The sequence below is a fragment of the Netta rufina genome, assembly GCF_964035555.1.
Source record: "Netta rufina genome assembly, chromosome: 30".
Taxonomy (NCBI): Eukaryota; Metazoa; Chordata; class Aves; order Anseriformes; family Anatidae; genus Netta; species Netta rufina.
The window spans coordinates 2,414,360-2,441,453 of NC_140154.1; the positions used below are offsets into that span (position 1 = coordinate 2,414,360).

A 27,094-nucleotide genomic window follows, 5' to 3' on the forward strand; every position below is an offset into this window, starting at 1 on the left:
AATATAAAAGTAAAATGACAAAAATAAAAAGGAAAAAAAAATGGAAAAGGCTCCGTGCGGCGTGCCGAGCGGCCGATGGGGGGGGGGGAAAGCCGGAGGGGTGGGGGGGGGGGGGCTCCGGTCCCGGGACCACCCCCTCCCCCCCCACGGTGGGAGGGGGCCCAGACCCCGGGTCCCGGCGTGCCCCGCGGTACCGGCAGCCCCGCGCCCCGCCCCCCCGGGAGGCGGGGCAGGGACCGGAGACGGCACCGGGACCCGGCCGGGACCCGCCTGCAGCCGGCCGCGATGTGGCCTCTGCGCCTGGGCACGGTGAGACGGGGGGGGGGGCACGGTCCCCTCGGGGTCTCGGTGCCCGCAGGGAGGTCCCGGTGCTCGGGGGGGGGGGGGGGGTGCGGGGGGTCCTGATGGCCGGGCCCGGTGCTCGGGGGGGGCCCAGTACAGGTGGGGGGGGGGCAGGTGTCGGTGTGGGGGGGGGTCCCGGTGTCTGGGGGGGATGGGGGGCGATGTCGGGGGTGGGGCGGTGCCGGGGGGTGGGGGGGGGTTGTTCACGGGGCTCCCGGTTTCCGCAGGGCTCCCGGTGCCTGCGGGGGCTCCCGGTGCTCGGGGGGGTCCCGGTGCACGTGGAGGTCCCGATGCTCGGGGGGGTCCCGCTGCCCGCAGGGGAGTTGCGGTGCCCACGGAGGGGGGGGGGGGAGCTCCCCGTGCTTGTGGGGGTCCCGCTGCTTGCAGGGGGTCCCGGTACGCCCCGCCCCCCCCCCCCCCCCCCCCCATTTTCCTCTCGTCCCTCTCAGCCGTGCCCTTTACCCCCCCACACTCCCCCTACTCCACCCCCCTGCCCCGTGCCCCCCCCCCGCGACCTTCGCGTCCATCCCAAAGTCCCCGGTCGCGGTGCCGACCCCGGGGGCAGCCGCCGCCGCCGCCGGCCTTGGCCCCTGCCCGACGGGGCGGGACGGGGGCGGCTCCACGCTGTGCCCCGCGCCGAGGGGGGCCGCGGCCCGGCGGGTGATGCAATGGGGCGGCGGTGGTTACATCACCCGGCACCGGGATGGGGCCGCACACGTGCGTGGGGACCCCCCTGGGCATGAAGCCGTCGGTGGGGAACGGGGCTGGGGGTGCTCGGGGTCCCCCCCCCCCCCGAGCACACGTGCTGGGCTCCCCCAGGATCCGTGGGGCCCCCCCCGGCTGACCCTGTGGCTCTGCCGGTTGCTGTTGGGCACTGAGGGGTCCTGGGGTCCCGGTCCCCAGGGGCTGGGGGTCCATCTGTCCTAGCATCCATCTGTCCTGGTGGCCCCCCCCCATCCCACCAGGTGCCCACGTGTACGCACGTGCAGCTCCCCTGCACGCGCCCTCGTGTACTCGCAGCAGGTTTTGCTGCTGTTGCTGCTGCTCCTTCACCAGAGCTGCTCAAGCTCTGGCTATGGGCTGGGGTAGCTCCGGGAGGGGGGGGTCCCACTTGCCCACACCCACCTTGTGGGGTGCCAGCGGGAGCCAGAGCACCGGGGTCCTGCTCCTCATGCTGCTGCTCACAGCTCCAGGGGTGCTTTGGGGGTATCGGGGCCTGGCAGCTGCCCATGAGGGGTGGCAACCTCTGAGCCCCCCCCCGTCCCACACAGGCTCTGCAGCGATGCGCCCAGCTGGGTGCTGGCAGCTGGCGAGCGCAGCATGGCACGGCCGCGGCAGCAGCCGTCGGGCACCTGCCTGGCTGGACGGGGCAGGAGAGCCTTGCCGAGAGTGACCCCGAGATGTGGTCCCTGGTCCAGAAGGAGAAGGATCGGCAGTGCCGAGGGCTGGAGCTCATCGCCTCTGAGGTGGAGTAGGGGGTCTGAGGTGGGATAGGGGGCGCTGGGAGCGGGGACGGCAGTGGTCCGTCTCCCATGAGCTGTGGCACCCCAACTCTGAGCCTCTTCGTCCCCAGAATTTCTGCAGCCGGGCAGCTCTCGAGGCCCTGGGCTCCTGCCTCAACAACAAGTACTCAGAGGGGTACCCAGGCAAGAGGTAAAGGGGAGTCATGGGCTCTGGGCTTGGCCGGGGGGTGCTGGCAGCTTCAGGGGTCCTCCTGCAGTCGGTATTCAGCTGCAGGAAGGGTCGCAGGGACCCCAGGGCCAGCAGGGGTGTACAGAAGGGAAGCTCTCCTCTCCCCCAAGGTCCCCAGTGGGGTTCGCAGATGGGGATACCCTATAACCACCTCCCTGTCCCCAGGTACTACGGGGGAGCTGAGGTGGTGGACCAAATCGAGCTGCTGTGCGAGCAGCGGGCTCTGGAGGCGTTTGACCTGGACCCTGCCCGCTGGGGCGTGAATGTTCAGCCCTACTCAGGGTCTCCGGCCAACTTTGCAGCCTACACAGCCCTGCTGCAGCCCCACGACCGCCTGATGGGGCTGGACCTGCCTGACGGGGGCCAGTAGGTGTCGGGGTGAGGCAGCTGGGAGTCTGCACCCCTTGGGGGGGTCCCAGCCTCAACCTGCACCTCTGCCTTCCCCCACAGCCTCACGCACGGGTACATGTCAGATGTCAAGAGGATCTCAGCCACGTCCATCTTCTTTGAGTCGATGCCCTACAAGCTCGATGTGAGTCAGGGGGTGGCTGGCTGAGCCCCAGCAGTGCCCCTGGGGTGCCCTAGCACCCCGCCATCCCCTGTCCCACTGCCCCCATGTGCTATGTCCTCATGTTGTGTGATGCTCTGCGGGCTCTCAGCCACGCCATGCTCAGAGCTGCAAGAGGAGGTGTGTGTCTGTCATCTCTCTGTCTGTCCATCCCTTGCAGCCAGCCACAGGGCTGATCGACTACGACCAGCTGGAGGTGACGGCGCGGCTCTTCCGTCCTCGCCTTGTCATTGCTGGCACCAGTGCGTACGCCCGCCTCATCGACTATGCTCGCATGAAGAAGGTGCGGGGAGGCGGCGCGGTGCCACGGGGACAGGAGCCCTCGCTGCCTGGGTGCAGGCGCACCGCAGGGATGGGGCCAGTCCCTGACTGCCACGTCCCCAGGTGTGTGAGGAGGTGAAGGCGTACCTGCTGGCGGACATGGCACACATCAGCGGGCTGGTGGCTGCCAAGGCCATCCCATCGCCCTTTGAGCACGCGGACCTGGTGACCAGCACCACGCACAAGACCCTGCGTGGCGCCAGGTGAGGCCACATCCCACTGCCATTCCTTGGGAAGGCTCCAGCGCCCAGTGGGGGTGCAAAGCAGTTTGATTTTCATGCTCTGTCTGGGGGCAGCCCCCAGACCTGAGGCAGGAGGGAGGACACCTGGCAGGCCCAGAGCAGCGTGGTGATGGTGCTGGTGCTGCACTGGTGCAGAGGGGCCGGGCTGTGCTGGGAGGAGCAGTGCCATGCTTTCTTGCCCACAGGTCAGGCCTCATCTTCTATCGCAAGGGTGTGCGCTCGGTGGATAAGAAGACTGGCAAGGAGACACTCTATGATCTGGAGGACAGGATCAACTTCGCCGTCTTCCCCTCCCTGCAAGGGGGGCCTCACAACCACGCCATCGCTGCCGTAGCTGTGGCCCTCAAGCAGGTCTGCGGGGGGAGGATCCAGGGCTGGGCTGGGCTGTGCCAGGCCCCATGCTGATGGATGCGGTCTGTCCCCCCCCCAGGCCAGCTCTCCTGCGTTCCGCCAGTACTGCCAGCAGGTGCTGAAGAACGCCAAAGCCATGGCACAGGCACTGCTGCAGCGCGGGTACACCCTGGTGTCAGGTAGTGCCTCCGTCCTGGCCGCGGGGAACAAGGGGAAGGGGGCTGAGGGTGCAGGGCAGGGCTCTGGAGGTGGCACAGAGGGAGCGGGGCTGCAGGGGATAGGAGCTGTCACCACTCACCTTGTGTCCCTTGCTCCCCAGGTGGCACCGACAACCACCTGGTGCTGGTGGACCTGCGGCCCAAGGGCATCGATGGCGCCCGGGCTGAGCGGGTTCTGGAGCTCGTTTCCATCACGGCCAACAAGAACACGTGCCCGGGGGACAAGAGCGCGCTCACGCCGGGAGGGCTGCGCCTGGGTGAGGGACAGGCCTTGTTCTGGGAAGGAGATTCCTGCCCCCACCCAGCCCCTTCCCTGGGGAGGGGTCCCCAGGTTGTCGTCTCTCCAGGATGTCTCCCTTCCCCTTCACCCCTCTTTGAGGACCCCTTATGGGAAGGGGTCTGGGAGTACTTCAGGGACCTTAGGAACAGCTTGGTGGGTTTGGCTCCTGCTGGGTGTACCCCCTGGTGCAGCTCACAGCCCTGACGTGTCCGTGTCCCTAGGGGCCCCTGCACTGACCTCCCGCCACTTCCGCGAGGAGGATTTCCAGAAAGTGGTGGGATTCATCGATGAAGGCATAGCGCTGGCCCTGGATGTCAAGAGCAAAACCAGTGAGTTAGCAGGGCCCTGGGCTGTGGCTGCGAGTGAGCACCTCTGTTTGGGGCAGGATGGGGCTGCTGTGCCCCCCCATGCCCCTCTCACCTGCTCCTCCCTCTCCCTTCTGCACCCAGGCAAGCTCCAGGAGTTCAAGACCTTCTTGCTGCAGGATGTGGAGACGCAGCGGCGCTTGGCAGAGCTGCGCCAGCGCGTGGAGACCTTTGCTCGTGCCTTCCCCATGCCTGGCTTCAGTGACCGCTGAGGGGGGGGTTCTTGCCTCTCCTGCCAGGCCTGGACTCTGGGGCGAGGGGGAGCCGAACCCATCCCATGCATTCCCTGCTCTCCTTCGTCCCCACCAGCACCTCTGGGGCTGGGCACCTCCTCTCCCTGGGTGCCCCCCCATCTTGCTCAGTATTAGGGTATAGAGACCAACCAACCCCCGTGGGGTGGGACGGGACCAATCCTGGCTCCAGCCTCCTCCCTTCTGCCCGAGGAAGTCTTGCAATTTTCCATGGGGGGTACGCTAATAAAAGTGGGGGCAGAGCCTGCCTGCCTGGAGGTGTGTGGGCTGCGCTGAGCTGGGGCTGGAGACGGGGGGAGGACGTGGCCGATGGCATCCCCAGGCCCCCATCAGAACCAGACACGGTCCCATTGCCCCCCAGTACCCCTCCCTGTGCCCCTCGTGCCACAGGGTGTGAGGACAGTGGCAGCACCCGCGGTCCTGGCATGGCTGGAGGTGGCGGAGCCTCGACAGCTCCCCTGCTGCCAGCCCTAGGCACGTCCCGCTCGTCACTTCCTAAAATCCTGGCCTTTAATTCTCCTTCTTGGCCAAACCAAACAGCACCAGACAGGCCCCCCCTGCCTGTGGCAAAGGCCAGGCCGTGCCGTGTGGCACGTAGGCCCCGGGGCGGGGAACAGGCGCGTGCATGCAGTGCATCTGGTTGTGTTCGACTCCCCCCTCCAGCCCTCCTCTTTTTTCCTCTCCAGATCTGGCTTCCTGTGGCCTCCCCTGGGCCAGGACCCTCGCGGGGGAGCTCCGGGGGCACCCCTGGAGCGTGGGAGAGAGGAAGCACGGCGCTGCGGGGTCAGGGCTGGGAACCGCGGCTTCCAGCGGGATGCAAGCCCCCGGCCCTTGCAGGGCACGGGGTGTTGGGCTGCTCCTGTGTTGGTGGGCCTGGGAAGCCACGAGCCATCCTCCTCTCTCCCCTCAGCGATTTGTTTTATTACCGGTCTACGTGTTTGATGCAGATGGGGCTGGCGGGAGAGGTGGTGCAAGCAGCAGCTGCTGCAGGGCAGGATGGGGGGGGGCCTGGAGTGAGGGGGCTTGGTGCAGGGGTCCAGCCTGGTGCTGGGGCTGTTGTGGAGCAGGGCAGCGGTGCTGGGGGGGCGCTGCAGAAGGTGCTGGGGGGGCTGGCACAAGGCAGCAGCTCAGAAGCTGGGCCGGTCCTTCTTGAGGCTCTTGTAGTCGGTGGAAACTGCCATGAACTGGAAAGGGGAGGGGTATGAGCAGGGGTGGGGGCATTCAAGGGCTTGTGCCCCCCTGCCTCCGTCCCAGGGTTGATTCTGTTCCCCCCTCTTCCCCAAGCACAGCGTGGTGCTGGTCCCTGAAAGGTGCCCATGCCCCCTCCCCAGAGAGCCAGGCCCCCCAGTTCACCCCAGTGCTCACTTTATACTGGTCCGTGGGGCCCAGCTTATTCCAGGGTTCAGGATTATTTTTTCGGTCCCAGCTGCAAGAAGCAATGGGGCTGTCAGCACCTGTAAGGGGAGGGGTAGGGCCCCACAGACACCCCCTCCCCATTTCACCCCCATAGGTGCCTCCAGCCCTATCTCCGTGCAGGGCTAATCCTGGACACCATCGTTGCATCTGCTGTGCTGGCGGGTCAGGGGCTCCGGCTGGCTTCTGACCAAGGAGGAAACGTTCTGTCCTGTCCCGGGGGGGTTGCAGAAGGCCAGCAGAGCCGTGGGATGGGACCCTGGAGAAAGCAGCTCCTGTCCTCTCCCTCCCTCCCTCCCTCCCTCCCTCCCTCCCTCCCTCCCTCCCCCTGCAATCCGCTGGTGTTGGCCAAGAGCAGAATTTTCCATCTCGGAAGATGCGTGTGCTGGGGCAGGGAGGGGGGAGCTGTGCTGTGCTTGCAGACCCCTGGAGCTGTTTAGTGGCATTAATGTGCTAGGCGGGCTGCTGTTGTTTTATCCCCCCCCCCTTGACAAACAGGCGCACACCCCTGCGCTTCCACCATCAAAGACAAGGTGCCTGGATCTGCTAATTGCTGAGCTAAGTACCCTGGGCAGCTGGCATCAAATTAAATCAATGAGCGTTTTACCCGGAGCAAACAAATATTAGATAGGCATTAGACAGTGTGGGGCTGCAGGGACCATGGGCCACTCAGTTATAAGGGGAAAAAAAAAAAAACCGCCTTGCACGCTGCAGCGTGCCTGCCTTTCCCTATGCCAATCCATCCAGCCTCTGTTCCTCATCAATCTATCCTTACACCTCGTCTTCCTCCCCTTCGCCATTCGTCCTTGCACGGTTTTTTATCTGCCTAGCCACCCCTCCAACCTTGCACCCCAGCCCTTCAGCAGCCAGCTGTCCCGCTGTTTTCACAGCCCTCTCTGGCCCTCTGTCAATCCATCCAGCCCCACGCCGGCTGTCTGGCTGTCCGTCTGTCCATCCATCAGTCGCACGCTGCTGTTATCTGCCTCGTCACTCCTGCGCCCACCCTGCTGTCTGCCCTTCCTCGGAGCGTGCCCGTCTCCCGCTCCCCTCCCTGCGTCCCCCAGATGCCGGTGCCATTCCTGGAGCTGCAGGGCTGGAGGGGGCCTTGAGGCACCCCCAAGCAGGGGCAGGGCAGGCAGTGCCTCGGCTTCCCTTGTCCCTTGGTGCTGCTGGTCTGTGCCCACCCCTCAGAGCCCCCCACAGAGGTTTTTGAGCAGGGGGGAGCACCTTGCAGACCCCAGCGCTGCGCTGGGTGCATGGTGCATGTGGGCTGCGTGCCAGCACCCCCATACCTGACGTCCGGGCTGTACAGGGCCAGCCTGAGCAGGTACAGCACAGCACTGCCCAGTCCAACGCTGATGAAGCCAATGAGGGGAACGAGCTGCAGAGAGAGAGAGAAAAATGAAAAATACCCCAATAAAATGAATATTTATCAGGCCGACTGGAGAGTGAAAGGGAGAGCTGACACACTGGGAGATTTACAGGGGAAATATGGCAGAGCAATCCTGTAGCTGGGCTGCAGTACACAGTGTAGCTGTCAGCTTGAGTGACTGAATTAAAAGAGGGAGAGAAAAATCGGCTCATGTTGGAGAGGAATTGGGTTTAGAATGAGAAATCACTTCCCCACTGCCGGCCCGGCCCCATGCTCACTGGCATAGCTGAGGGTACCTGCACCTAGCTGGTGGTGCCCCCCCAGGACATGGGGTCCATTTGGTCTGCAGGCAGAGTGTGGACCCCCACCCCAGCAAGCTACCCCCCCTCCGCAGGTCCAGCACCCAGTGTCCTCCTGTCCCATGTCCCTGCCAAGCACAGGACAGCTGGGGCTGCATCCCCTGCTGCTGCTGAGGTGCTGCATTCACTGCACTGTGCTGCTGGGTGCAAGGCAGGGCTCTGAGAAGCAGTAACAGCACGGGGGGGGGCACTCAGCTACCCCCTTGGTACTGCCTTGGCCACCATGGTGGGGGTCCCTGCGAGCAGTCCCCCCCCCAAGGCAGGGCTTTCATCTCACCACTGCAGGGTGAGCAGCTCCATCTCCTTGTCTCCACTCCCCCCTCCTCGCGCTGCCAATCCCCGGTGCCCAGGGGGACGCGGCCTCAATCGGAGCTGAGACGCAGCAGCTCTGACCTCCCCCAAATTGCTGTGGCCCCCGCGCCAGGGAAGACGGTCGGAGTGTAATGAACCTCCCGCCAACCTGTGCCCCTGGGAAGGCAAACACGGCCGGCACCTCGCCGTGCCCATTAGTGGCAGCGCGGGAGCGGGGGCCGGTGGTGCACAGCGAGCGCCTCACGCTCAGCACGGTTTGCATTGCCAGCACCTGAGCTCTTGGGTTATATCCGCAGTGCTGTTTGGCAGCTCGAGCTCTCAGCAAGTGTCTCCGAACCCCCACCCACCCACCCACTGTGTGGTGACTCAGTTTCCCCACCTGGATGAGGCTGGGGGGTTGGTGGGGGGGGGCTCCAAAACACAAAAAGCAGGATCCAGCTGAACCTCCCTGGGCTGTTCTCCACCAAGCACCCCCACAGGGAAGGTGTCTTGTGGGGAAGGCACCTTGACATAAAATGTCTCCCACTCCCCACAGGCTCCCTCCCTGCCCCTCAGTCCTAGCTGGCCACCCCGCATCCTTCCCAATGCCCCTGCATGGCCCACACCCTGCTCTGCAGCGCCAAAGCCCAAGCCAAGCAGCACGCCGTGCTCTCGCCCGGCAGATGCCGGTGCCAATTCGGGAGGTTAGAGGCATCAGCAGATAATGATCTTTTGCGCTGTGTGCGGCCAGGTGCCAAGAGGATCTGGCAGTAGCCACTACCCAGCCGCGCCGACTAATCAAGAAGAACTCCACAGCGCCGGGAATTGCAGTGTCTGTTGGAGGAGATTCGGGGCGATGGATCCGTCTCACCATCTGCTGCTGACACCTTCTGGGTAATTAATGCCTGGGAAGAATTAAAGGTAGGGGGAGCAGCGGGACCAGGCATGCGGCAGGCAAGGGGGCTACAGAGTTCTGGGAACAGCCTCCTCCATGCACACGGAAATAAATAAGACGTTACAAGTCTGACCTTAAGCATACAGAGCATTAAAATGCTGCTTGTGGGCATTTATCTGTGGGGCTGAGCTGCCCAGGAATGTTTGCCCCTTAACCCTAATGGTGGGAGCTGCAGTTGGCCATGTCCAGGGTAAGGCACATGTGCCCCAGGACCTCAGGCACCCCCCAGCCCTGTCACAGCCACCACCCGCACCTCGCCGTGAGCCTGTGGAGAGCCAGAGCCAGCACTGACAGAGCAGGGACCTGGCCCTCATCCCACCGCACTGGCTGCAAAAGCAGCGGGAAGGAGAAAGAAAATGTGTGCAGGTGCCAGGTGAGGCGAGGGCACTGGGCTGAGCAGCTCGTGCCAGGGGTTCATCACACCAGCCCCAGTGCCTGCGGCAAGTTCGCGTGCAAAGGCGAGCAGCCGGAGTGATGCCCGGTGGTGTGGGCAGGGTGCCCGTGGTACTTGTCCTGCCAGGGCTCCTGTACCTCACCAGCACCAGGCTCCTTGGGCTCGGCAAGGCCGTGGGTCACCGCCAGGCGGGTGGGCAGTGGGGGGCTCTGCTGCAAGGTGGGAGCCCTGATATACCTGCCCGGGTGGTCGCGTGTGAAGAACGATGTCTCAGAAACTGCCACAGCAACTTCTGCTGGCACCAGCCCTGCGGGATGGCTGCAGGTGCTTCAGGCACGGGCATCCAGGCCCACCGCCCCTCACACACGCTGCTCGGGGACCCTGCTGCGCCCCCTCAAGCCATGCACAAATCTCTGCTTGACAGCTGCAGGCACCACAGTGGGGCATGAGCAGAAAAGCCCCAAATCCCTGTCCTGCAGCTGTGCTGCAAAGTTGGCACAAGAGCCCTGGCCCTTGCTGCACACCCGTGCTCTCGCAGCAGTTGCAGAATCACCCGGGCATCCTCCAGCATGGGAGAGGCCCCAGCCTCCCGCGCCTCCTGCCTGGCCGCCAGCCTCTTAGCACCGGAGCCGGCCTGGTGCTCAGCCACGGCTCATCATCCTTTCCAGCCTGGCAGCTCTGCCTCCCCACAAACCCAGCTGCCAAGCGCTTACGTGACTTTCAGCCCGGCACCGGCAGCTCATCAACCCTGCGTGGGTCACCAGCCCCTGGCAGGATGCAGGGAGGACACCGGGGACCCTCTGGCAGGGGCAAGAGCCCTGCCACGGGGGGGACCTTCCTGGCAGGGTGGGGACACACAACTGTGGTCCTCTTGGAGGATCTGGAAGGTTTTGGTGGCAGGGAATGGGGAAGGCTGGAAGGACAGGAGCTGGCACATCAAACCAGGATCAAAGTGGCTGTGTGGGGGCTGGCCAGCAGCACGCTGAAGCTTCCATTCCCACCCCCTTCCAAAGACCCCCCCCCAGAGCAGGGAGCAGCTCCCTCTGTCCACCCATGCAACTGCCAGTGAGTGAGGCTGGATACAAACGCCTCCATGCGCACAAAACCCAGCCCTGCTGCACCCCAACGGTGCTGGACGTGGGTGGCTCACGTGGGGGGCACGGGCAGGACTCCCCAGCACCTGCGGGGTGCTGCAGGAGCCAGGCGGGCCAAGTGCAAGGCGGCAGCAAGCGAGCGGGGGGGACAGCCCTGGGATGGCATGGGGAGGGCAGAGGGGGCTGAGAAGAGGCTTGGGGTGGAAGCGGAGCTGGAGGAGAGAGCAGTGGGTGGAGGAGGAATAAGGGATAAGGGGAGAAGGGTGAGGGTAGGCGCAGGGCACACATCCCAGGGGAGGGAAGGGAGAGATGGAGGGGTAATGGCGAAGGGGTCTGGGAGTGGGCGAGGGGCAGAAGGATGCAGGGAATCCGGCCAGAGGGGTGATGGGGGACTCACTCCGGGGTGCCTCTTGACGTGCCGGGAGAACATGGCTCCGAGCAGGGGGCCCTTCATGGCAAGGGAGCGGGGCCGGAGGTCTGGCTGTGGTGCGAGGCTCTGAGTGCTGGCCGAGGCTGGAGGAGGGCAGGACACACGGGGAGGCGTCTGCAGCAGGGCTGGGAGGGACGGGGCGGGACGGGGATCCCGGCCCAGGGGCAGCAAGCTGGAAGCGGGCAGCTGAGCATCCACTGCGGAGCCCCAGCCATGCTCTGCCCCTTCCAGCAACTCCTGTACTGAGCTGCCACCACTGGGTTAGCGACCAGCTGTGGGTCTGGGTTCTCCACAACACCCACTAGACGCCCCCCCCCAGCACTTGTGCCTCAGTTTCCCTGTCTGGATGAGGGGCCGGCCCCTCTCCTCCACACACAAAGCCCTCCCAGGTTGCTCGGCACCTTTCTGCTAGGGCAAAAGATGAGTTGTGTGATTTGTTATGACAACTTCTCCGATGTTTGCGGCCTCCCCTCAGCACCCCCCGCCACCCTCCCCTTTATGATAAATGACATAACACCCAATTTACATTTAGCAATGCAAATCTCCCTGGCAGTAACAGATGCTGCTGTGCATATGGAAACCAGCTATTTGTACCCATTGGCTCTTAACAAAAGACTGGGGAGATTGGCGGAGCAGGCAGCCCAGCGCAGCAGGCAGGGACGTCGCATCCATCCCCACAGCCGCTGGCCGCATCCTGCCCTGCAGCAGCCGAGCCCCATGGCTCCTCGGGGCACAGAGCGCGTGGCAGTGCCCCTTCTGCATTTGATGGGCACGGGCTGATCCCTGATATGCACCCCCTTCTGCGGGGGGCCAGCACCCCCATATCGCCCCAGCCCAGCCTTGGCTGGTGCACGCACAGAGCTCTGCTGCCACCCCTCCACACAGCCCAGCTCCGCCGCGTCCACTTCATCCTCACCTCCTTTCTCTCAGCAAAGTCTAAGAGGACAAAGGGGAGAAACTTCTCCGGAGCGTGTGGAAATAAATAAACAAGACCTGAATCGCAGCCAGCAGCGCCGTGTTGAGGCCTTTGTTGATATAATTAGAGTTTTGAAATGGGATTGATTAAGTGCCACTCCCCAAGACAGAGTGCATCCTGCCCTCGGCAGAGGAGCGCTTGCGTCCTTCGCTGCCTTCCTCTGCCAGCGACTGCCGCGGTGCAGGGACGGTGGCATGGGGTGCGTGCGTGTGCAGGGTTGGGGCAGAGCTTTGCGGGAGTGTTTGTGATGGGGCACGTGCCCACATGTTGCAAGGGTGATCCCGCAGGCACCACCAGGATCCCCTTGGCAGGGGGGAGGCACTCAGCGGGGTGTCAAGCAGGCAGGTAGCAGCGTTAGGATGCCGGTGGGTCCTGGCCCCATCAGAGCCAGGCCTGCTCTGGAGCACCCTGCAAGCTCCGAGCTCCCTGCAGACAAGCCCAGGACTTCCCCTGGAGAAGCAGTGGGATTCCCTGCCTGCAAAGCCCAGCTGCCTCCATGCTCATTAATGATTATAATTAAGAGACCATTTAATTCTGTGCCGCACTTCCCTCTTCTATGGTGATTAGAGCTCGTGCCCTGCTGCTCAGGCACTCTCCTGGGCACCGCGAACCCACCCCTGTGACAGCGGCCATCTCAAGGGGCTCAGCCCTGCCGAGTGCTGGGAGGATGCCAGCACGCCTCCCCCCCTTACCCCCCCCAAGAGGGAGACACCATCAATCCAAGCAGATAGAAACCTTTTGAGCTCTTCATGGCTACTTCTGCCTGGCACCACGCGGAGCGAAAGGGTTGGAGCTTTGAGGGGGGGGACGACCAAGCCCTCAAATACTTCCTCGAGAGACAAGAATTACAGCCCCCGACCTCAGCGAGCAGGCACACGCAGGGACACACATCTGCAGATGCAGAGCTGCACGGACGTGCTCTCACACCTACCTGTACACAGACCCCCCCCCCCCCCAGCCTGTGCTGCTGCACGCACCCATCTGTGTGCACACGTTTGTGCACAGACACATGCACAACCCCTGCCCTGATCCCAACAGATGTGCATGGCCACAGGGACACTTACACACCTTTATGGGCAGGACGTAGGCTTGCACACGCACCAACACACAATCCCACGTGTGCCAGTGCAGTCCCAGACCCTATATAAGGGCCCTCCAGTATAGCCCAGTCAGGGTAAGCAGCTGACAGACAAACATGGTGGGGGGAGCGGGGGGAGCCGCCAGGCCTTGGTGCTGCTGCTCGCAGCTGCTGCGGCGGGTATTTTACAGCCACTCCAAAAATATTATTCAAGATGAAGGAGAATCACGGCTGCTGCGAGCGAGCGCAGGGCCGTCGCGGGGAATTTATCATCCCGAATTGGGTGCCCCCCCTGTAACGCCGCGGTGATGAAGTGCTTCATTAATGGGAGATGCTGCAGCTCGGGGCTGAACGTGCCTGCACCTGAGCGTGCTGTTTCCTCCAGCTCCCAGCCTTGGCACTCAGCCCCCGCTGTCCCCGCATGCCTCCCCCAGCACCCAGCCAGCTCCACACCCCCTCCCCACCCCACAGCCTCCTCACTGCCCCCTGGCCCCACACCTGGCCCCCATTTGTTGCTCCCCAGGCAGACCCCCAGACCCTGCAAGGAGCAGACCCCAGACGTCCTGTGGGGGTGACACAGAGTTGCACCCCCTCCAAGAATAGAGTCATACCCCTCTGATAATTAGGCCTGTCCCCTTTTTAAGGGGCTGGATGGAGCCACATGGTGCTGCTCGTGCCAAAGCTGTAAATCTCCCTGGCTTTTGGCCGGGGCGCAATGGAAACCATCATAAAAAATTCATATCATCTAAAGCAAACAAACAATAAACAAACAGCCAATAATTAAATGGTGAATTAACGGGATATATTTCATAGCCCCACAGAGGCGTGCTGTAGGACAAGCCTCAGCACAGGCAGAAGGGGCTGGGTGCTGGGGGTCCCAGACCCTTGCAGGGAGAGGAGGTGGCCAGGGGGACAGGGACAGGAACAGGTTGAGGGGACTGGCAAGGGGGTGTTTTGGGGAGGGGGGGGGGGGGAAGGGGCTGAAGGAGCAGCTCCACAAAGGGCATCACCACCAGCACTGCTGAGACATGTTGCGATGGATTGCACAGACAGATAATGGTGGGGCAACCTCACCCCTTCCTCCCTGCCATGCTGAGATTGTCCCACATCTCCTCCTGTTGAGTGTGATGTCATGCCCATGCCGTGATGTCACTGATCGCTATGACATCATGCCCCCCCCCCATTTCTTGCTCCCCTACGTGCTTGCCCTGGCTGCAGCGTGCCTCTGAGCACGCCTGTCTGCCAGCACCCAGGGCTGGCCCCGGTGCCATCCATCACCCAACACAGGCACACATCATTTATAGCTGGCACCTTCATTTACAGGGCTATTATCATCCTAATTCCCCCCATTAATCACAGGGCACTGCGTGATGAGCACCAGGAAAGCCGATTCCTGACCCACAACTGCTGCAGGATTGGGGGCACCACCCTCATAACTTGGGACCCCAAATCCCCCGAGATACTGCAAGTGACAGCTGAGACAAACCCTCTCCTTGTCCCCAGAGATCCAGCCACGGGCCTGCAGGGTGCAGCTGGGGTGCTGAGGGGCATCCAGCACCGCAGGCAGGGGCTCCAGGATGGCAGCGGGCAGGTTGCCGCTTCCGTGGCTGCTGGAGGCGTTTCCTAGAACCGACCCTGCAATTAACCACCGCCTTGGCCTTGTCCTGCAACATCGATTTTTATTTTCTTTTCATTTATTTATTTTTTTTTTTTTCCCGTAATTCTCTGAAGAAAAGCCCAAGCCCAGAGCTGTGATTTCCAAAGCCTGTTTTATAAATAACTGGGGTCGCCAGCTGCCAATTGCTGTAACGCCGCCTTGATACAATTTAATAAGCATAATAGCCTCTTCCTTCATCGTGACAAAGACACTGGTGGGGACAGAGCTGTGCCCATCAGCGGCGCACGCGGCCGAAGTGTGCACGACCGTGCTGAGCGTGCCCGGCCGATGCACGGGGACACGCGTGTGCCCAACCCGAGATGCGGGACCGTGGCACGGGCACGACCCCAATCCCTGCACCCCTCAGGCGTGCGCCCCGGGGCCGCGTGCTCTTGCACGAGCAGCCCACGCGTGTCCGCGCCCCCGCTGCCCGCCGTGGGGCGTCCCGGGCCCGTCGGGAGTCCTGCGGCGCCCTCTCGTGGCGCACAGCTCCAAGGACCCGACCCTCCCCCCCCCGGTCCCCCCTTTGGTCCCCCCCCCAGCCCCACTGAGTGATGCCAGCGACGCCCAAATCAATTCCCATCCCCGCCAGGACACGGCACGAAGGCGACAAATCACGGCTGCTGCTCCGCAGCCCCAGCACCTCATTTTTCTTGTTGAACTCCATAATAAGAAATCAATGGCAGACGCTGTGCTCCTGATGCGTCTCTGCCGGGACGGGTGGCGTTGGGTTGTTGAAAACCCCCTTCCCCCCTCCCCCCCTAGTTCTCAGGTCCCCCTGCCAACCCCAAGATCTGGCAGGGCACAGAGTAGGCGCCCCGTTCTTTCCAGGACCCCCCCACCCTTCCCCTGGCTGCCTCAGGGCTCCTTGCACCCATGCGCCCTGGGTGCATTTGGTGCTGCGTGCAATGCACGGGGCTGAGCCAGCTCCTGCCAGCAGAGCAGAGCCCTGGGCAGTGCTTCGGGCAGGTGCACCCCATCCTGCTGCAGCCTTTAGGGCGCCTCTGGGTCCCTGAAATATCTTGGAGTGTGGGGGGGGGCAAACCCCCACCTTCAGGGTCTGCCTGGCACACAGACACCCACCTGGATCCTCACCCATCCCCACATCTCCAGCCAGGCAGGTGGGAAGCACCCAGGCATCCTGTGGGTGTAAATCGGGGTGGTGGTGGTGCAGAACTGGGGGGGGGGGAGACTCAGGGTGGGGGGGTGCAGAGCTGCTGTCACATGGCAGCTCCAGCAGCTGCAGAAGGGCCTGGGCTGGGGAGAGCCGCTCCAATTAGCTGTAATCGCGCTTCCCCGCGGTGCCTGACACCGAAAAACCTACATAATTACCAGCAGCGACAGGGAAGGCAGGACCAGGCGCTCGTGCTTAATTGAGTGTTTACAGCCCTGTGGATGGGCGGGGGGGTGGTGGTGGCAATAACAGCTCTATAGAAAAGCTGCACCCCCCTCCCCAAATCAGCCATAGATGTCCAGGGAGGGGGGGGGGGCAGCAACGAAAGGCTGCTCTGTTCCTGCTCCCCTCCCCAGGGTGCCTCCGTCCCTGTCCCCCAGTAGCCCCCACCACTGCTGCAGAGCTCGTGGTTGACTTGCAAATGTGGCCGCAGGAGATGGAGGTCTCGCTCCTGTCAGCCAGACTGAAATCCCGTGGGCCAGCAATGGGGTCACCACGACCAGACGTGCCCCAGCAGACAGGGACGGGGCAGGGGACGCAGCTGCCACGGGTCTGGGACAATCCCAGATTGACGGCCCTGCTTTGGGGGCTGGAAGGCGTGCGGCAGGCGGGGATGACCTGTGGAGCAGAGGCAGACACCAGCTCCCATCCTGCAGCTGCCTGGACGACGCCAGCCTGCCCACGCCGTGCCGCCCCCAGCCCCAGCAGACAAAGCTCCTGCCCAGCTGTTTTTGCCTGGTTAATTTTTCATGAGCGTGCTGATAATTCTGCTCATTGCGCTGCCACGGACCCCATACCAATGAGCCGCAGTGCTCCCCCAGGCCCGGCAGCGCCAGAATTGGGGACGGCTGGGACTGGAATTTGCTGACGGGGGCATGGCCTGGGCTCCCCCCACTGTGCCCACTCCCTGCCAGACCGGGGGCTCCACGAGAACACTCTCCTGCACGGCAAGCACAGGGGCCACACGCATGCAGATGTGTAAGGAACCATGCACAGAAGTAGGTGTGCGAGGACTCACACGGAGCCATGCATGGCCATGTGTGCACGGGAGCATGCTGATATGAGTATGTGTGCGTGTACATCACACACCTGTCTGTCGTCCCCCCCGGGGTCTTGCAGCATCTCCCACCCTGGAGATGCAGGAACCGGCCCCTTTGTGCCCTTCGCACTCCTGCCGTTGCCCGAAACCAGGCGTGGGATGGGGCAGTGGGGTCAGACGAGCACTGCTCTCCCTGTTCTGCAGCCAGGAACAGCCATGGGATGGGGGGGCGGGGGGGGGAATGCACCAACCCCCCCTGCACCCAGGAAGGGCGCGGGGTTGACCCCAGGCATCTGAGCCCTGTGCTGGGGTCTTGTGGGGCCAGGACAGGGGCGTGGGGCAGAGCCCCAGGGAGGGCACGGGGGCACGTGGGGGGCAGACAGCTTTCTACCATACCAAGCCCTGTCCTGCCTGTCCGTCTGCCACTTTCTGATGTGCCCAACTAGAATCACTAATTCCGATGAACCCAGGCTAGATTAATTTTAATTTCCCCATGCAAATCAGTGCTAATTAGGATGGATTTAGTTCACATCACAGGGGCTGTGGGGACGGAAGCTGCATACGGTCTTCGCTCCCCAGCTGGGCTTTGGGGTGTTTCAGCCTCATCTGAGGACTGGGGAGGACAGACCCCACGGTCTGGAGGTCAAGGCTGGGGGCAGCCAGGGGGGGCAGGTGCTGCTCTGAAATGCCAGGTCCCACTGATGGTGCTCAGCACCTCCACACCAGCCAGAATCCTTCTGCCAGCCCTCGTCAGGGACTTCCCCCAGCTGGAGGCAAATCTGTGCCCCCCTGCAACTCATCGCTGCCCTTGGTTAATGGCCAGGTGGATTTTACTGCGCCACTGAGGTCATGAGCAAAACTGATGGGGCAAACACGAGTTTGGGACCTCTGGATTGGGCCCACCAGGGGCTGTGAACAAGGAGCCGCCAGCTTGCATGACTCTGAGTTAGGCAGCAAAGTGGGGTGGCTGGGGGTCTCTGGGGACCCCCTCCTCACCAGCGTCCTATTCCATGCAGACCCAGAGCTCCTTGGCGGGCTGCGGGGCCTGCAGCAGGCGTGAGCTGCTCCCAGCAGGACCAGATCTTCCCTGGACGCCTGGGGTCTGCTCTGCTGCAGGCAGTGGGGAAGGGGGCAGCGCATTGTCCCCTCCAGCTTGTTCAGATTCTTCCTGTGCCTTCTGCCTTGCCAAATATTTAACTAATTAACACTGTCTGCAGGCTCCTGTTTACGCAGCTTGTTGTTGAGCCGAGGAGGACTCCCGGATGCCTCAGAGCACAGAGGGTGCAAATTGCAGCCAGGACCATGGGCGTGAGGCTCAGCCTCCAGTCCTCTCACCTGGTCTCTCCCCACCTTGGAGAGCCCCCACACTGCCTGGAGCAGCCTGTGCCAGCACCCTGCGCACCTGGAGCAGGGATGGGGGAAGGCACCTCCCGGCTGTGTCCCACAGCCCTGGCTTTACTCCATCTCCCCCTCAGCAGGGCGTTCTCAGTCCTAGCAGCCTTTTTGCCAGACCCCAGGTGAGGAAAAGCAGTGCAAGTGGCCCCTCCATGGTTCCCTGTCTCCAGGGGGTGCGGCCTCACCCCCTGGGCTGGGGGAAAACAGCATCAGGATGCCCCAGTCCTATCAGCTCCAGCATGGTGGACATGGGTGGCAGAGTAGGAACCGGTGCTCCCAGTGGTGGGTGACTGGGGGCTTAGCTGGGCGGCACAGCATGGGGCAGAGGTGGGGGCTGAGGGGGGCAGCAGAATGAGCCCTGCCAGGGACCACCGTGCAAACACCCAAGCTATCTAGGCAGGCTGAGGCCAGAGCGGCTGCGACAAACAGCCAGAGGCAGCGCCTGCCTCCTGCCCTCATTAAATCCCCCCTAACGAGCTCAGCACCAAGCCCTGGGGCCTGGCTGGACTCAGAGCCGGTCATTACTGCTGACAAGGAGCTGTCAGAGTGGAGGTGCGGCCCCCAACCTCCCCCCTGCACAGGAGCACAGCCAGGGGACACCCCAGGGCAGGGAGCACCCCAGAGCCGGAGACACCCCTCCCTTTGGAGACCAGCAGGGTCCCCACAGCCCTCAATGACACAGGTCCTGCGCGGGTCGGGGCACTCAGGTAGCAGAGGGCCTGGGGGGGGGAGGGGGGATGGTTCTGCCCCAACAGCACAGTTGGGCTTGGGGGACACCAGGAAAGGAGGGACAGGAGAAAACCCCAAGGAGAGGTGTTGGGCTGGGTGAGAGGCAGCAGGGTCTGGGCTCTGTCCCCAAGCAGAAGGGGGTTTTGGGCAGGAGAGCAAGGCTGTGGGGCAGGGCTGCTGCTCACCACTGGATTTTCCTCTCCATCCTCCTCTCCCTGGACTCGCTGGGAGTGGGGGAGATGCAGGTGGCTGCCTAGCGCAGCGCGCCCTGCTCGAATCTCACAGTGGAGCTGCTCCTTCCTGGGAGCACCCTGGCACAGATAAGGAGCCCGGGGTGATCCCTGGGGCACGTTTAATCTGGGACAGGACAGTTACTGGATAAATACCATAAATATGTAAATTGCATTTATGCTGATTTATGGCAGGGTGCGTGTGTGGCAGGTGGGGGGGGGGGAGGGCAGGTGGGGAGGGGAGATGAGACAGTTTGGTTTAGTTTAATGCTTTTTTTTTTTCTGCCTTAGGATTGAGAACAATCCTCTGATCATCGCATCAGCCCAGCTGGAGGAGAAGGTTCAGGCAGAGCCACACAGGCGGGGGGCGCTGGGGGCCAGGCCTCCTGCATGGGGACAAGCAGTGGACAGGCTGTGGGGTGCCCACGCAGCCCTGGGACCCCCGCTTCCAGCTGTGCTGCCTGGGGCTTGCTGCCTGCAGGACGGTGCACTGGGGCCCCATCCCCTCCCTGCTGGTGCTGCTCTCCTGGGATGATGTATGGATCCAGCACGAGAGCAGCGGTACCTCAATTAATTTTGAGCCTTGCAAGGACTCCTGACCTTTTGTGAGACGTACAGAGAAATTGAGGTGATTAATCTAGCAGGTCAGGGTGGCTCCTCCACTCTGACATTCCCCACGTGACACATGGGGTGGGGTGGGGAGCAGACCCCCTTCGTATAACCCAGCTGCAGAGGGTTTAGCAGTGGGACACTGGCTGTCCCCCCACCAGCAGAGTCACTGCCCCTGTGTGTCACAGCTGGGTCACAACCAGGCTGCAAGCTAATGGGGAGCACGAGCACACCCTGACCTTGTGCCTTGCAGCCACAGTGTGTTACGAGCACGCAGACCGGTGTGTGCAGCCAGTGGGTGAGCATGGCATGCATGGTCACCTGGCAGCGTCCATCCCTCCCACGCAGGATGGCCGTGGCACTCAGCCCCTTGCCCCATTAGGTGCCAACAGCCCCCCAGCCCTCCCCTCCTCTGCCTGCATCGCTCTTGCCAGGGACCTGCACCCCTGGGCCCGGAGCGGCTGCAGGGAGCACCTGGACAGCCAGGATGCACATGTGGTGCTGGGGGGGGAATCACCTTTTAATTTCATATTAACTGCTGATCAACCCAATTAGATCCTGCATGTAATGAAGGCCATCTGCTTGGGAGGTGGGGCCCCAGCTCTGCCTCCCCACCCCAAAACGTGCGCAGCCTCCCGGGAAGTCCATGGCTGCTGGCAGGGAAGGGGCCTGGGGGTAGGTTGGGGGGGCAATGAAAAGGGTTTTACCCAATTTTCCAGATGACTCTAATTAAGTCGTTCTCTTCAGCTGTTAAATTAGCTGGAGCCCTACCCCTTCCCTGGGTGGCTCCCCCCTTCTCCTCCCTACTTCCCAGATGCAGCAAATCAGCTTCCAGCCCTCCTCAGCACCCCCCTGCGGGGCCCTGCAAATAAATAAATAGACAGTCCCAGTAAAATTAACCATATGAGAAGCTGCAAATGAGGTGGAAAATTTTAATGGTTCCGCATTTAAAAGCTGCCTGGCAGAGAGGAGATGAGCAGGGAGGAAACAGTCCTGGAGGCTATGTGCTGCCCCCAGGCATGCTGTGGTGTGTGGCACCCCGCACCCCCCCTCCCTTTTCATCATTCCCTTCTGCCTATGGGCCTCCAGTATACCCAGTACACCTCCCAGCTGGCTCCTGAGACACTCGTACTGGGGGACAGGGTGTCTGTGCCCGATACCAACCTGGCCCCAGCCTGCTGGGTAACAAGGAACAAATGCCCCTGGGGCTGGGGGCTGTCACCCCCTCCTGGGGGTCCAACGCTGAGCTCTGGGGTGCAGGAACTGAGGGACGGCGGTGCCTTGCTTTGGGGCTGCTTCCAGCAGTGGTGGTGAAGCTGCAGGCAGTGAGGGCCCTGCTGCGTGACCTGGGACCCCTGCAGACATAGGAGTGGGGGGCAGCGGTGGGGTCTTGGGGAGCCCCTTGGGGGGCAGCACGGAGGCTGCTTTGCCCTTGGACCCTTGCATGAACGCTCCCCGCAGCACTGGGCTGGGGCTACTTCGCGAGACACCACGAGGGGGCACCACTGCAGCTGAGCTTTTTTGCATAGATTTGCATACATTTGCATTCATATGCATGGAGGAACGTCGTGCAGCAGCAGCGCCCCCCCTCAGCCCAGAGGCAAGGCCGGGGCAGCTGCATGGGGCCCGCTGAGGCTGGTGCTGGGAGCCCTGCCAAGGGGCCCCAGTGGCCCTGTCCCCATCCCCGTCCCCATGGGTACTGTGACCTCGGTGGGCCCTGCCCCAGTCCTCGCAGTGGACCCCCGAGTGCTGCCTCCGCAAGGGGCCGAGGCTGCGGGGGCCTGGATGGAGCCCCCCTGTCCACTGTCCTGGGCGGGCACCTGTTCCTGGCTCGGTGCTCGCCCCATGGCTCCAAGGACTTGACCCGTCCCTGGCACTGTCACCTGTCACCCACGGCCCCTATTCGGGCCCCGCTGGGCCCACTGCCAGCACTCGGCCCCAGCCCTGTGCAGGCCGGGGGAACATGGGGCCCCTGCCGAGGCTGGGCCAGCTCAGTGCACGCGTGGAGCACCCTTGGGTGCCAGGGTTCCACCAGAGGAGCAGGGGACAGAGCGAGGCCTGGGGGAGGCTGGGCCGAAGCTCCAGGCACACACGCGAGGCAGGAACGTGCCGCACAGAGTGTCATGCATGGGCCACGCAGGAAAGCATCACTGCAGCCCCTTCCGCAGCAGCACTGTGGTTACCCCCCCCTCTCAAGGACGTTCAAAGCGGGGAGGGCTCAGGAGCAGACATGTATTGCCAAAACACAGAATTACACAGTCCAGAGCACTGGGACAGAACCCCACTGACACCCCCAAGTCATCCACCACCCAAGGCACAGGAGCTGGGTGGCATCCAAGCAGCCCCCTCCTCACACCCAGGGTCTCTGCAGGCACCAAAAGCCCCAGAGGGGAACAGCCCCAGAGTGGCACCTCCCGTGCCCCTGGCCTGCCCGGTCCTGGTGGAGACGGTCCCCACCGAAGGCCCCATCACCACAGGCATCAGGGACAGGGTGCCAGCCATCCCTGCCTGGCTCCGCAGCTCCCTGCAGCCAGGGTCCATCCGTCCCCCCAGCTGGGGGGCCCTGGGATGCTGCCCTGCTCAGATCTCCTGCAGGAAGTCCACGGGGAAGAGCCCCACTTTGCGGCCGGTGTAGACTTTTACGTAACCGTTCACCTCCTCACCTTTCTGCACCACGATCTGGGGGGGAAAGGGGTGTGGGTGAGGTGCGTGGGCCCTGGTCAGCAGGGGAAGGGGGTGACCCCCAGGAAGAGGGGGACAACAGAGAGGGTCCAGTACAGGGTGCTGGGGGAGACAGACATCGAGGGAGGGGGGCAGTTAATGAAAGGGGGCTGGGGCAGAGATGGGGGGCTCAAAAAGCACTGGTTGTGACCACCTGGTCCTGCCTCACCTGATCCTTCTTGAGCGTGATCTGCCCAATTTCCCGGTTGCCCACGAAGGAGCGAGTCACCTTGTGCACCCGCTCGCCAGCCCGCACCCGGATGATGAAGTTCGGGGGGAAGTAGCCAATTTTTTCACCAATCTTCCCCTGAAAGAAGTCCATGGATGGATGTCAGGCAGGGGTTGGAGTCAATCTATAAGACCCCCAGATACCCTCAGCCTGCAGATTGTGCGTTGATTAAAACACAGCAAATTTAGGGGGCTGTGCCCTTGGAGTGCAATTTGCACCTCCAGTCGAGCTCTCCCTTTTCTTTAAGCTCTGCATGTCTTCTCTCTGTGTCTGCAGGATATCAGCCTTACCCGCCACCACTCCTCATTGGAGTCATCAACCACCGTGATCTTCTCCCCTGGCCTGCAAAGGGAAGGAAGGGCTTGGTGTGAGGGGGGCTGGGACCACTCTGCTATGGGAGAAAAGGAAAATTGCTCTTCCCGTGGCACAGACTCTTAGGGCTCCATGTGAAGGATGCACACAGCTCACGGACTCATGGACAGGTCCTGTACGTGAGCAGCTCAGCCTCAAGTCTGGGGTGCAATAAATCAGCGGAACCATAAAAGACAAACACCAGCAACCTTAGAAATGAGGCTTGTGTCCAAAACCTGGGAGCTGGGAGAGCTGGCTCAGTGAGAGCCAGGGCTCCCCCTCGATGCTTTACCCATAGGGGCAGAAAATCCACAAAACCTACACCAGAGCCAGCATGGCTCTAAATTCTGCCCTCATTAAGTGGCTGAACCCTCTGGGCTCCGAGAACCTCACTGTTGAGGTGATGGCATCTCCCCCTCCCCACTGGACAGCCCTTCCCCCCATCACCCCCGTGCCCACCGTGTGGCTGCAAACTCACGGGAAATCCAGGTCATCTTTCTCCAAGGCTTTGAAGCGATAAAGCGCCACAAAATAGTGAGACTGTAGATAGCCACCACGCATCCCCGGCTGGGGCTTCTTGTTCTTGGAGAGCAAGAAAGGGGGGTTCAGGGCTACAGGGAGACTGGGCACAGCCCCAGGGAGCCCAGCAGGGAGGGCTCAGAGCCTTTGGGGTGTAGGGTGAGGATGATGCATACCTTATCATCTGTCGTGCTCTTCTCAGCCTTCTTGTCCCCTTCAGAAGTGCCTGGAAATGGGAGGGGAGTGGTGGTGGTGACATTTCTCCTGCTGCTGCCACCCCACCCATGGCACCAGCCTCGTCTCCAGGACCTCTTATGCTCAGGAGATCCAAGACCTGAACTGGAGACCCCCTGTCTGCAGGGCAGATCCCACCCTGGGGGGGCCCCTTCTGTACAGTCCTCCCCGCAGCTCCTTCCCTGTCCCATGCACTCACCGCCCTCCGTTTTGCCCCCTTCTGGTTTTGTGGCCTCGGGTTCCTCATCCATCATCGCAGCCAAAGGCTGCAAGGCAGAGAGCAGTCAGTGGGCAGGGAGCTCCGGGTGGCACTGGGGCACAGGCTGCGGGGCCAGGACCCTCGTGCCTTTGGGGTGACAGCTCAGCCCTGCACTCACATTTTTCTTGTCATCCTGCCCTTTCTTGCGCTCCTTGTTGGCCATAATGACGCCTGTCCGGAGGGTCTCGAACACAGGGTCACTCCTGTTGGCTGCTGCTGGGGCACAGACACTGTGAGAGGGGTTTGGCCACGGGATGTGAGGAGAGGGGGACAGCCCCGGCATGGGGACACTACTTACAGAGCATCTCCTTGACACAGGCGTACTGCTGGTCACTGTACAGGGGTGAGCTGTACGCCCGGCGAAACCCTGGGGGCTAGGAGTGGGAGGGGGGTCAGAGCATCGCCACCACCCAGACCCATGAGGGCTCGGTGGTGGACATGGTGCCTGGAGGTAGCTCAGGGTGCTGGGCAACCCCTCAGAACCAGGAGGGCAGGGGGGTGATGGGGTGACGGCACCCGGGCTATGGCTGCAGGGACCCAGCCGCTCGCTCCCCACTGTGGTGCTGGGGTTTTCCCTGTGGGGAGGCGCCGTGAGCCCAGGGCTGGGGGGAGCACTCACGATTTTACCGAAGCAGCGTTGCATCTCCACGTAGGACTGGCAGTGGTGGTGGATGTTCGTTTTGCAGTTCTTGCACCTCAGGCCGAACTTGTTGTTGACTGGCCGTGGGGGGGTGGCGGGGGGGAAAGGAGAGGCAACGTGACACTGCAGCTGTGGGAACGGCTGGGCTCGGGCCCTCGCCAGCCTTGGCCCCCAGCCCTCGCCCTGCCCGCGGCCCCCAGCCCGAGCACCCGTGGGACTCACGGACGATCATGCGGGCACAAACGTCACAGAACTTGGGCTTTTTGAAGTAATGATCCTTGAACTTGTGGGGTTTGTCATTGACAAGTTTCTGGGGCTCAGGAGGGGGCTCAGGCTCCTCCTCCTCTTCCTCCTCTTCCTCCTCCTCGTAGATGTAGTAGATGGGTCCCCCTGAGGGGCTGACAAGCTCCCCGTTGGGCTGCGGATCTGGCGCCACCTCCTCCTTGGGTTTTCGCTGGAAAAGTTGCTTCAGCTTCTGTAGCTGCTGGGACAGGAGAGGATGCATCGTGCACTGTGGGTGCAGCGGCGAGGAAGGCAGGCAGAAAAGCTGGTGCCCGGCTCTCTGCTCCCATGCTCTGACCTAGAGACCCCTTCTTCCCCCCTAGGTGGGGGTAAATCCAGGCACCCTGGCGCAGAAATGCTGGGAGGATGGGGTCCTTCTCCCAGCCCAGTGAGGTCCCCACAAAAGGAGCAGCTGTGAGTCTGTGGGGATGCAGCGCTCCAAACTGGCAAATGGCCATCTAGAGCCCCACTTGCCTTGGGGCCTGGTAGGCATTCCTGATCCCACAAAGGGTCCTGCATTCCCAAGCCCACAAAGGCTCCTGCAGCTGCTGCAGGGACTGTGCTAGGAAGCTGGCTTCCCCCCACCTGCCCAAGCTGTCCTGCAGGTACCCACTTACCCGGCTCTTGGGTTTCCCACCTGAAGCGGGTGAAGCTGGCGGCTCTGGCACTTCCTTCTCTGTCATACTACCGGGGAAAACAGAGACACGGTGTTGGCTAGGGCTGGCCCCACTGCAGGTCCCTGGAGGGAGCAGGAACAGCCAGACCTTGCTGGATGGGGAGCATCCCCCGAGGCAGTGTCGTCTCCTGCTACCCTGCCTGCCCCAGGAAGGGGCCACCTTTGCTGGGGACAAGTCCCAGGGCCCAGCACCTCCAGGGGCCCTGCTGCAGAGACTGGAGAGCAGTAGGCGCTGCTCCCAGCCCAGCGCACGCAGCACTGCTGCTCGCAGGCTCAGAGACACGGTGCCAAGTGCTGTGAGCCAGACCCTGGGCTACCTGCATGCGTCACCTCTGCCCAGACATCTCCATCTCACAATTAAACTGCAAATGGTGCCACTCTTGGCCCCCTGTGACAGGCGTGCATGTTTCACTGTCCGACATCATGGCACAGCCCCGCTTTCTCCTCCCCAGAAGCCCAGTGCTACCAAGGGGATGGGATCTCTCCTGCATCCCCCCAAAACATTCCTGATTCCATCTCTGACAGCCAGCCCACCATCTGCACAGCCCCTCCACCCAGACATCACCATGTTTGGTGCTACCTAACCCCGGGCTCCCACATACCCCCATGGAAACCCCCCAGGATGACCATTAAGGAAACAGCGATGGGGGCTGGGGAGTCCTGGGGCAAGGGGTGCTGCTGGAGCCAAGGGGCCCCGGGGCCTTGCAGTGACGTGTGTGGGGTGGGGGAGGGCTTGGGGGGGGTCAGTGGCCACGAGGAAGGGGAGCTGTGCACTTACGCCGTGTTCGGAGCTCACGTCCCGCGACGAAAAACCCTGCAAGGGGTGGCCGGTGTCAGAGCCTTTGCTGGCTGCGGAGCCCCCAGCCCAATGTGCTGGGTGCGCAGGGAGGGGGGCAGCCGCCCCAGTCCCGTGGAGAGCGGGAGTGACAGGCCAGAGGGGAGCCGACAGCTGAGCGCTGGCGGAGGCTGACGCCGAGAAATTGGAGCCCATGCGCGAGCCGGGAGGGGAGCGGGGTGGAGGAGCCGCTGGCTATTTGCGTTGGTGGGTTGCTGGGTGTCACAGCGGCCCACCCACCCCCTGGCACGGGGCAGCCACAGAGCCAGGGCACGTCAAGTACTCCACCAGCCCCACTGCCTCATTTGTTGCTGCATTCAATGCCCCTGCAGCTGGGAGAGGGAAAGGAAAGCGGGGCAGCAGTGGGTACTGGGCTCTGGTGGCTGTCCCGGGCAGCAAACCCTGCTGGTCTGCTCTCCGCTGGGACAGAAACGTGCACAGGGAACCCACTGCTGCCTGTGCTGGGTTCTGTGGTCCTGGAGCTGAACCCCAGTGCCAGAGGTCCTGGACCTCTGTCCCCGAG

The 27,094-nt window shown here is 62.8% G+C and overlaps 3 protein-coding genes across 4 annotated transcripts; 1 reads left to right on the forward strand and 2 right to left on the reverse strand.

Annotated features, from left to right (window-relative positions):
• Window positions 1-244: 244 nt before the first annotated feature.
• SHMT2 (serine hydroxymethyltransferase 2) lies at window positions 245-5,177 on the forward strand. Its single transcript, XM_084303502.1, has 12 exons — window positions 245-309; window positions 1,614-1,808; window positions 1,916-1,995; window positions 2,200-2,400; window positions 2,485-2,566; window positions 2,763-2,885; window positions 2,987-3,126; window positions 3,351-3,516; window positions 3,596-3,695; window positions 3,836-3,991; window positions 4,236-4,343; window positions 4,464-5,177. The coding sequence occupies exons 1-12, from the start codon at window positions 286-288 to the stop codon at window positions 4,589-4,591; spliced, it is 1,503 nt and encodes a 500-aa protein (XP_084159628.1). The 5' UTR covers window positions 245-285; the 3' UTR covers window positions 4,592-5,177.
• A 405-nt stretch (window positions 5,178-5,582) lies between these two features.
• Window positions 5,583-11,009, reverse strand: NDUFA4L2 (NDUFA4 mitochondrial complex associated like 2). The gene is made up of 4 exons (XM_084303503.1): window positions 10,906-11,009; window positions 7,336-7,424; window positions 5,996-6,056; window positions 5,583-5,814 (listed from the first exon to the last, which is right to left on the reverse strand). Exons 1-4 carry the CDS (start codon window positions 10,960-10,962, stop codon window positions 5,758-5,760), a joined length of 264 nt encoding a protein of 87 aa, XP_084159629.1. The 5' UTR covers window positions 10,963-11,009; the 3' UTR covers window positions 5,583-5,757.
• An 11,034-nt stretch (window positions 11,010-22,043) lies between these two features.
• Window positions 22,044-26,670, reverse strand: STAC3 (SH3 and cysteine rich domain 3). 2 transcript variants are annotated; one of them, XM_084303784.1, is made up of 12 exons: window positions 26,515-26,670; window positions 25,678-25,744; window positions 25,001-25,259; window positions 24,758-24,855; window positions 24,437-24,512; window positions 24,257-24,351; window positions 24,079-24,145; window positions 23,822-23,871; window positions 23,605-23,708; window positions 23,066-23,117; window positions 22,716-22,853; window positions 22,044-22,504 (listed from the first exon to the last, which is right to left on the reverse strand). In XM_084303784.1, exons 2-12 carry the CDS (start codon window positions 25,741-25,743, stop codon window positions 22,406-22,408), a joined length of 1,104 nt encoding a protein of 367 aa, XP_084159910.1. In that variant the 5' UTR covers window position 25,744; window positions 26,515-26,670; the 3' UTR covers window positions 22,044-22,405. The 2 variants fall into 2 exon arrangements, with proteins under 2 accessions (XP_084159910.1, XP_084159909.1); XM_084303783.1 differs by having other exon boundaries at window positions 25,001-25,262.
• Between the last annotated feature and the right edge of the window lie 424 nt (window positions 26,671-27,094).

Excerpts from the sequence above, each read along its gene's own strand:
- STAC3 (XM_084303783.1), bottom strand. The coding sequence starts at position 25,743 with ATGACAGAGAAGGAAGTGCCAGAGCCGCCAGCTTCACCCGCTTCAGGT. Across the intron at positions 24,856-25,000 it reads TTGTGCCCGCATGATCGTCC|TCAACAACAAGTTCGGCCTG; the intron begins GTGAGTCCCACG and ends CCCCACGGCCAG. Across the intron at positions 22,854-23,065 it reads CCAATGAGGAGTGGTGGCGG|GGGAAGATTGGTGAAAAAAT; the intron begins GTAAGGCTGATA and ends GACTTCTTTCAG.
- SHMT2 (XM_084303502.1), top strand. The coding sequence starts at position 286 with ATGTGGCCTCTGCGCCTGGGCACG. Across the intron at positions 2,401-2,484 it reads GACCTGCCTGACGGGGGCCA|CCTCACGCACGGGTACATGT; the intron begins GTAGGTGTCGGG and ends CTTCCCCCACAG. Across the intron at positions 3,127-3,350 it reads AAGACCCTGCGTGGCGCCAG|GTCAGGCCTCATCTTCTATC; the intron begins GTGAGGCCACAT and ends TCTTGCCCACAG.
- NDUFA4L2 (XM_084303503.1), bottom strand. The coding sequence starts at position 10,962 with ATGAAGGGCCCCCTGCTCGGAGCCATGTTCTCCCGGCACGTCAAGAGG. Across the intron at positions 7,425-10,905 it reads ACGTCAAGAGGCACCCCGGA|CTCGTTCCCCTCATTGGCTT; the intron begins GTGAGTCCCCCA and ends CTCTCTCTGCAG. Across the intron at positions 5,815-5,995 it reads GCCCCACGGACCAGTATAAA|TTCATGGCAGTTTCCACCGA; the intron begins GTGAGCACTGGG and ends TCCCCTTTCCAG.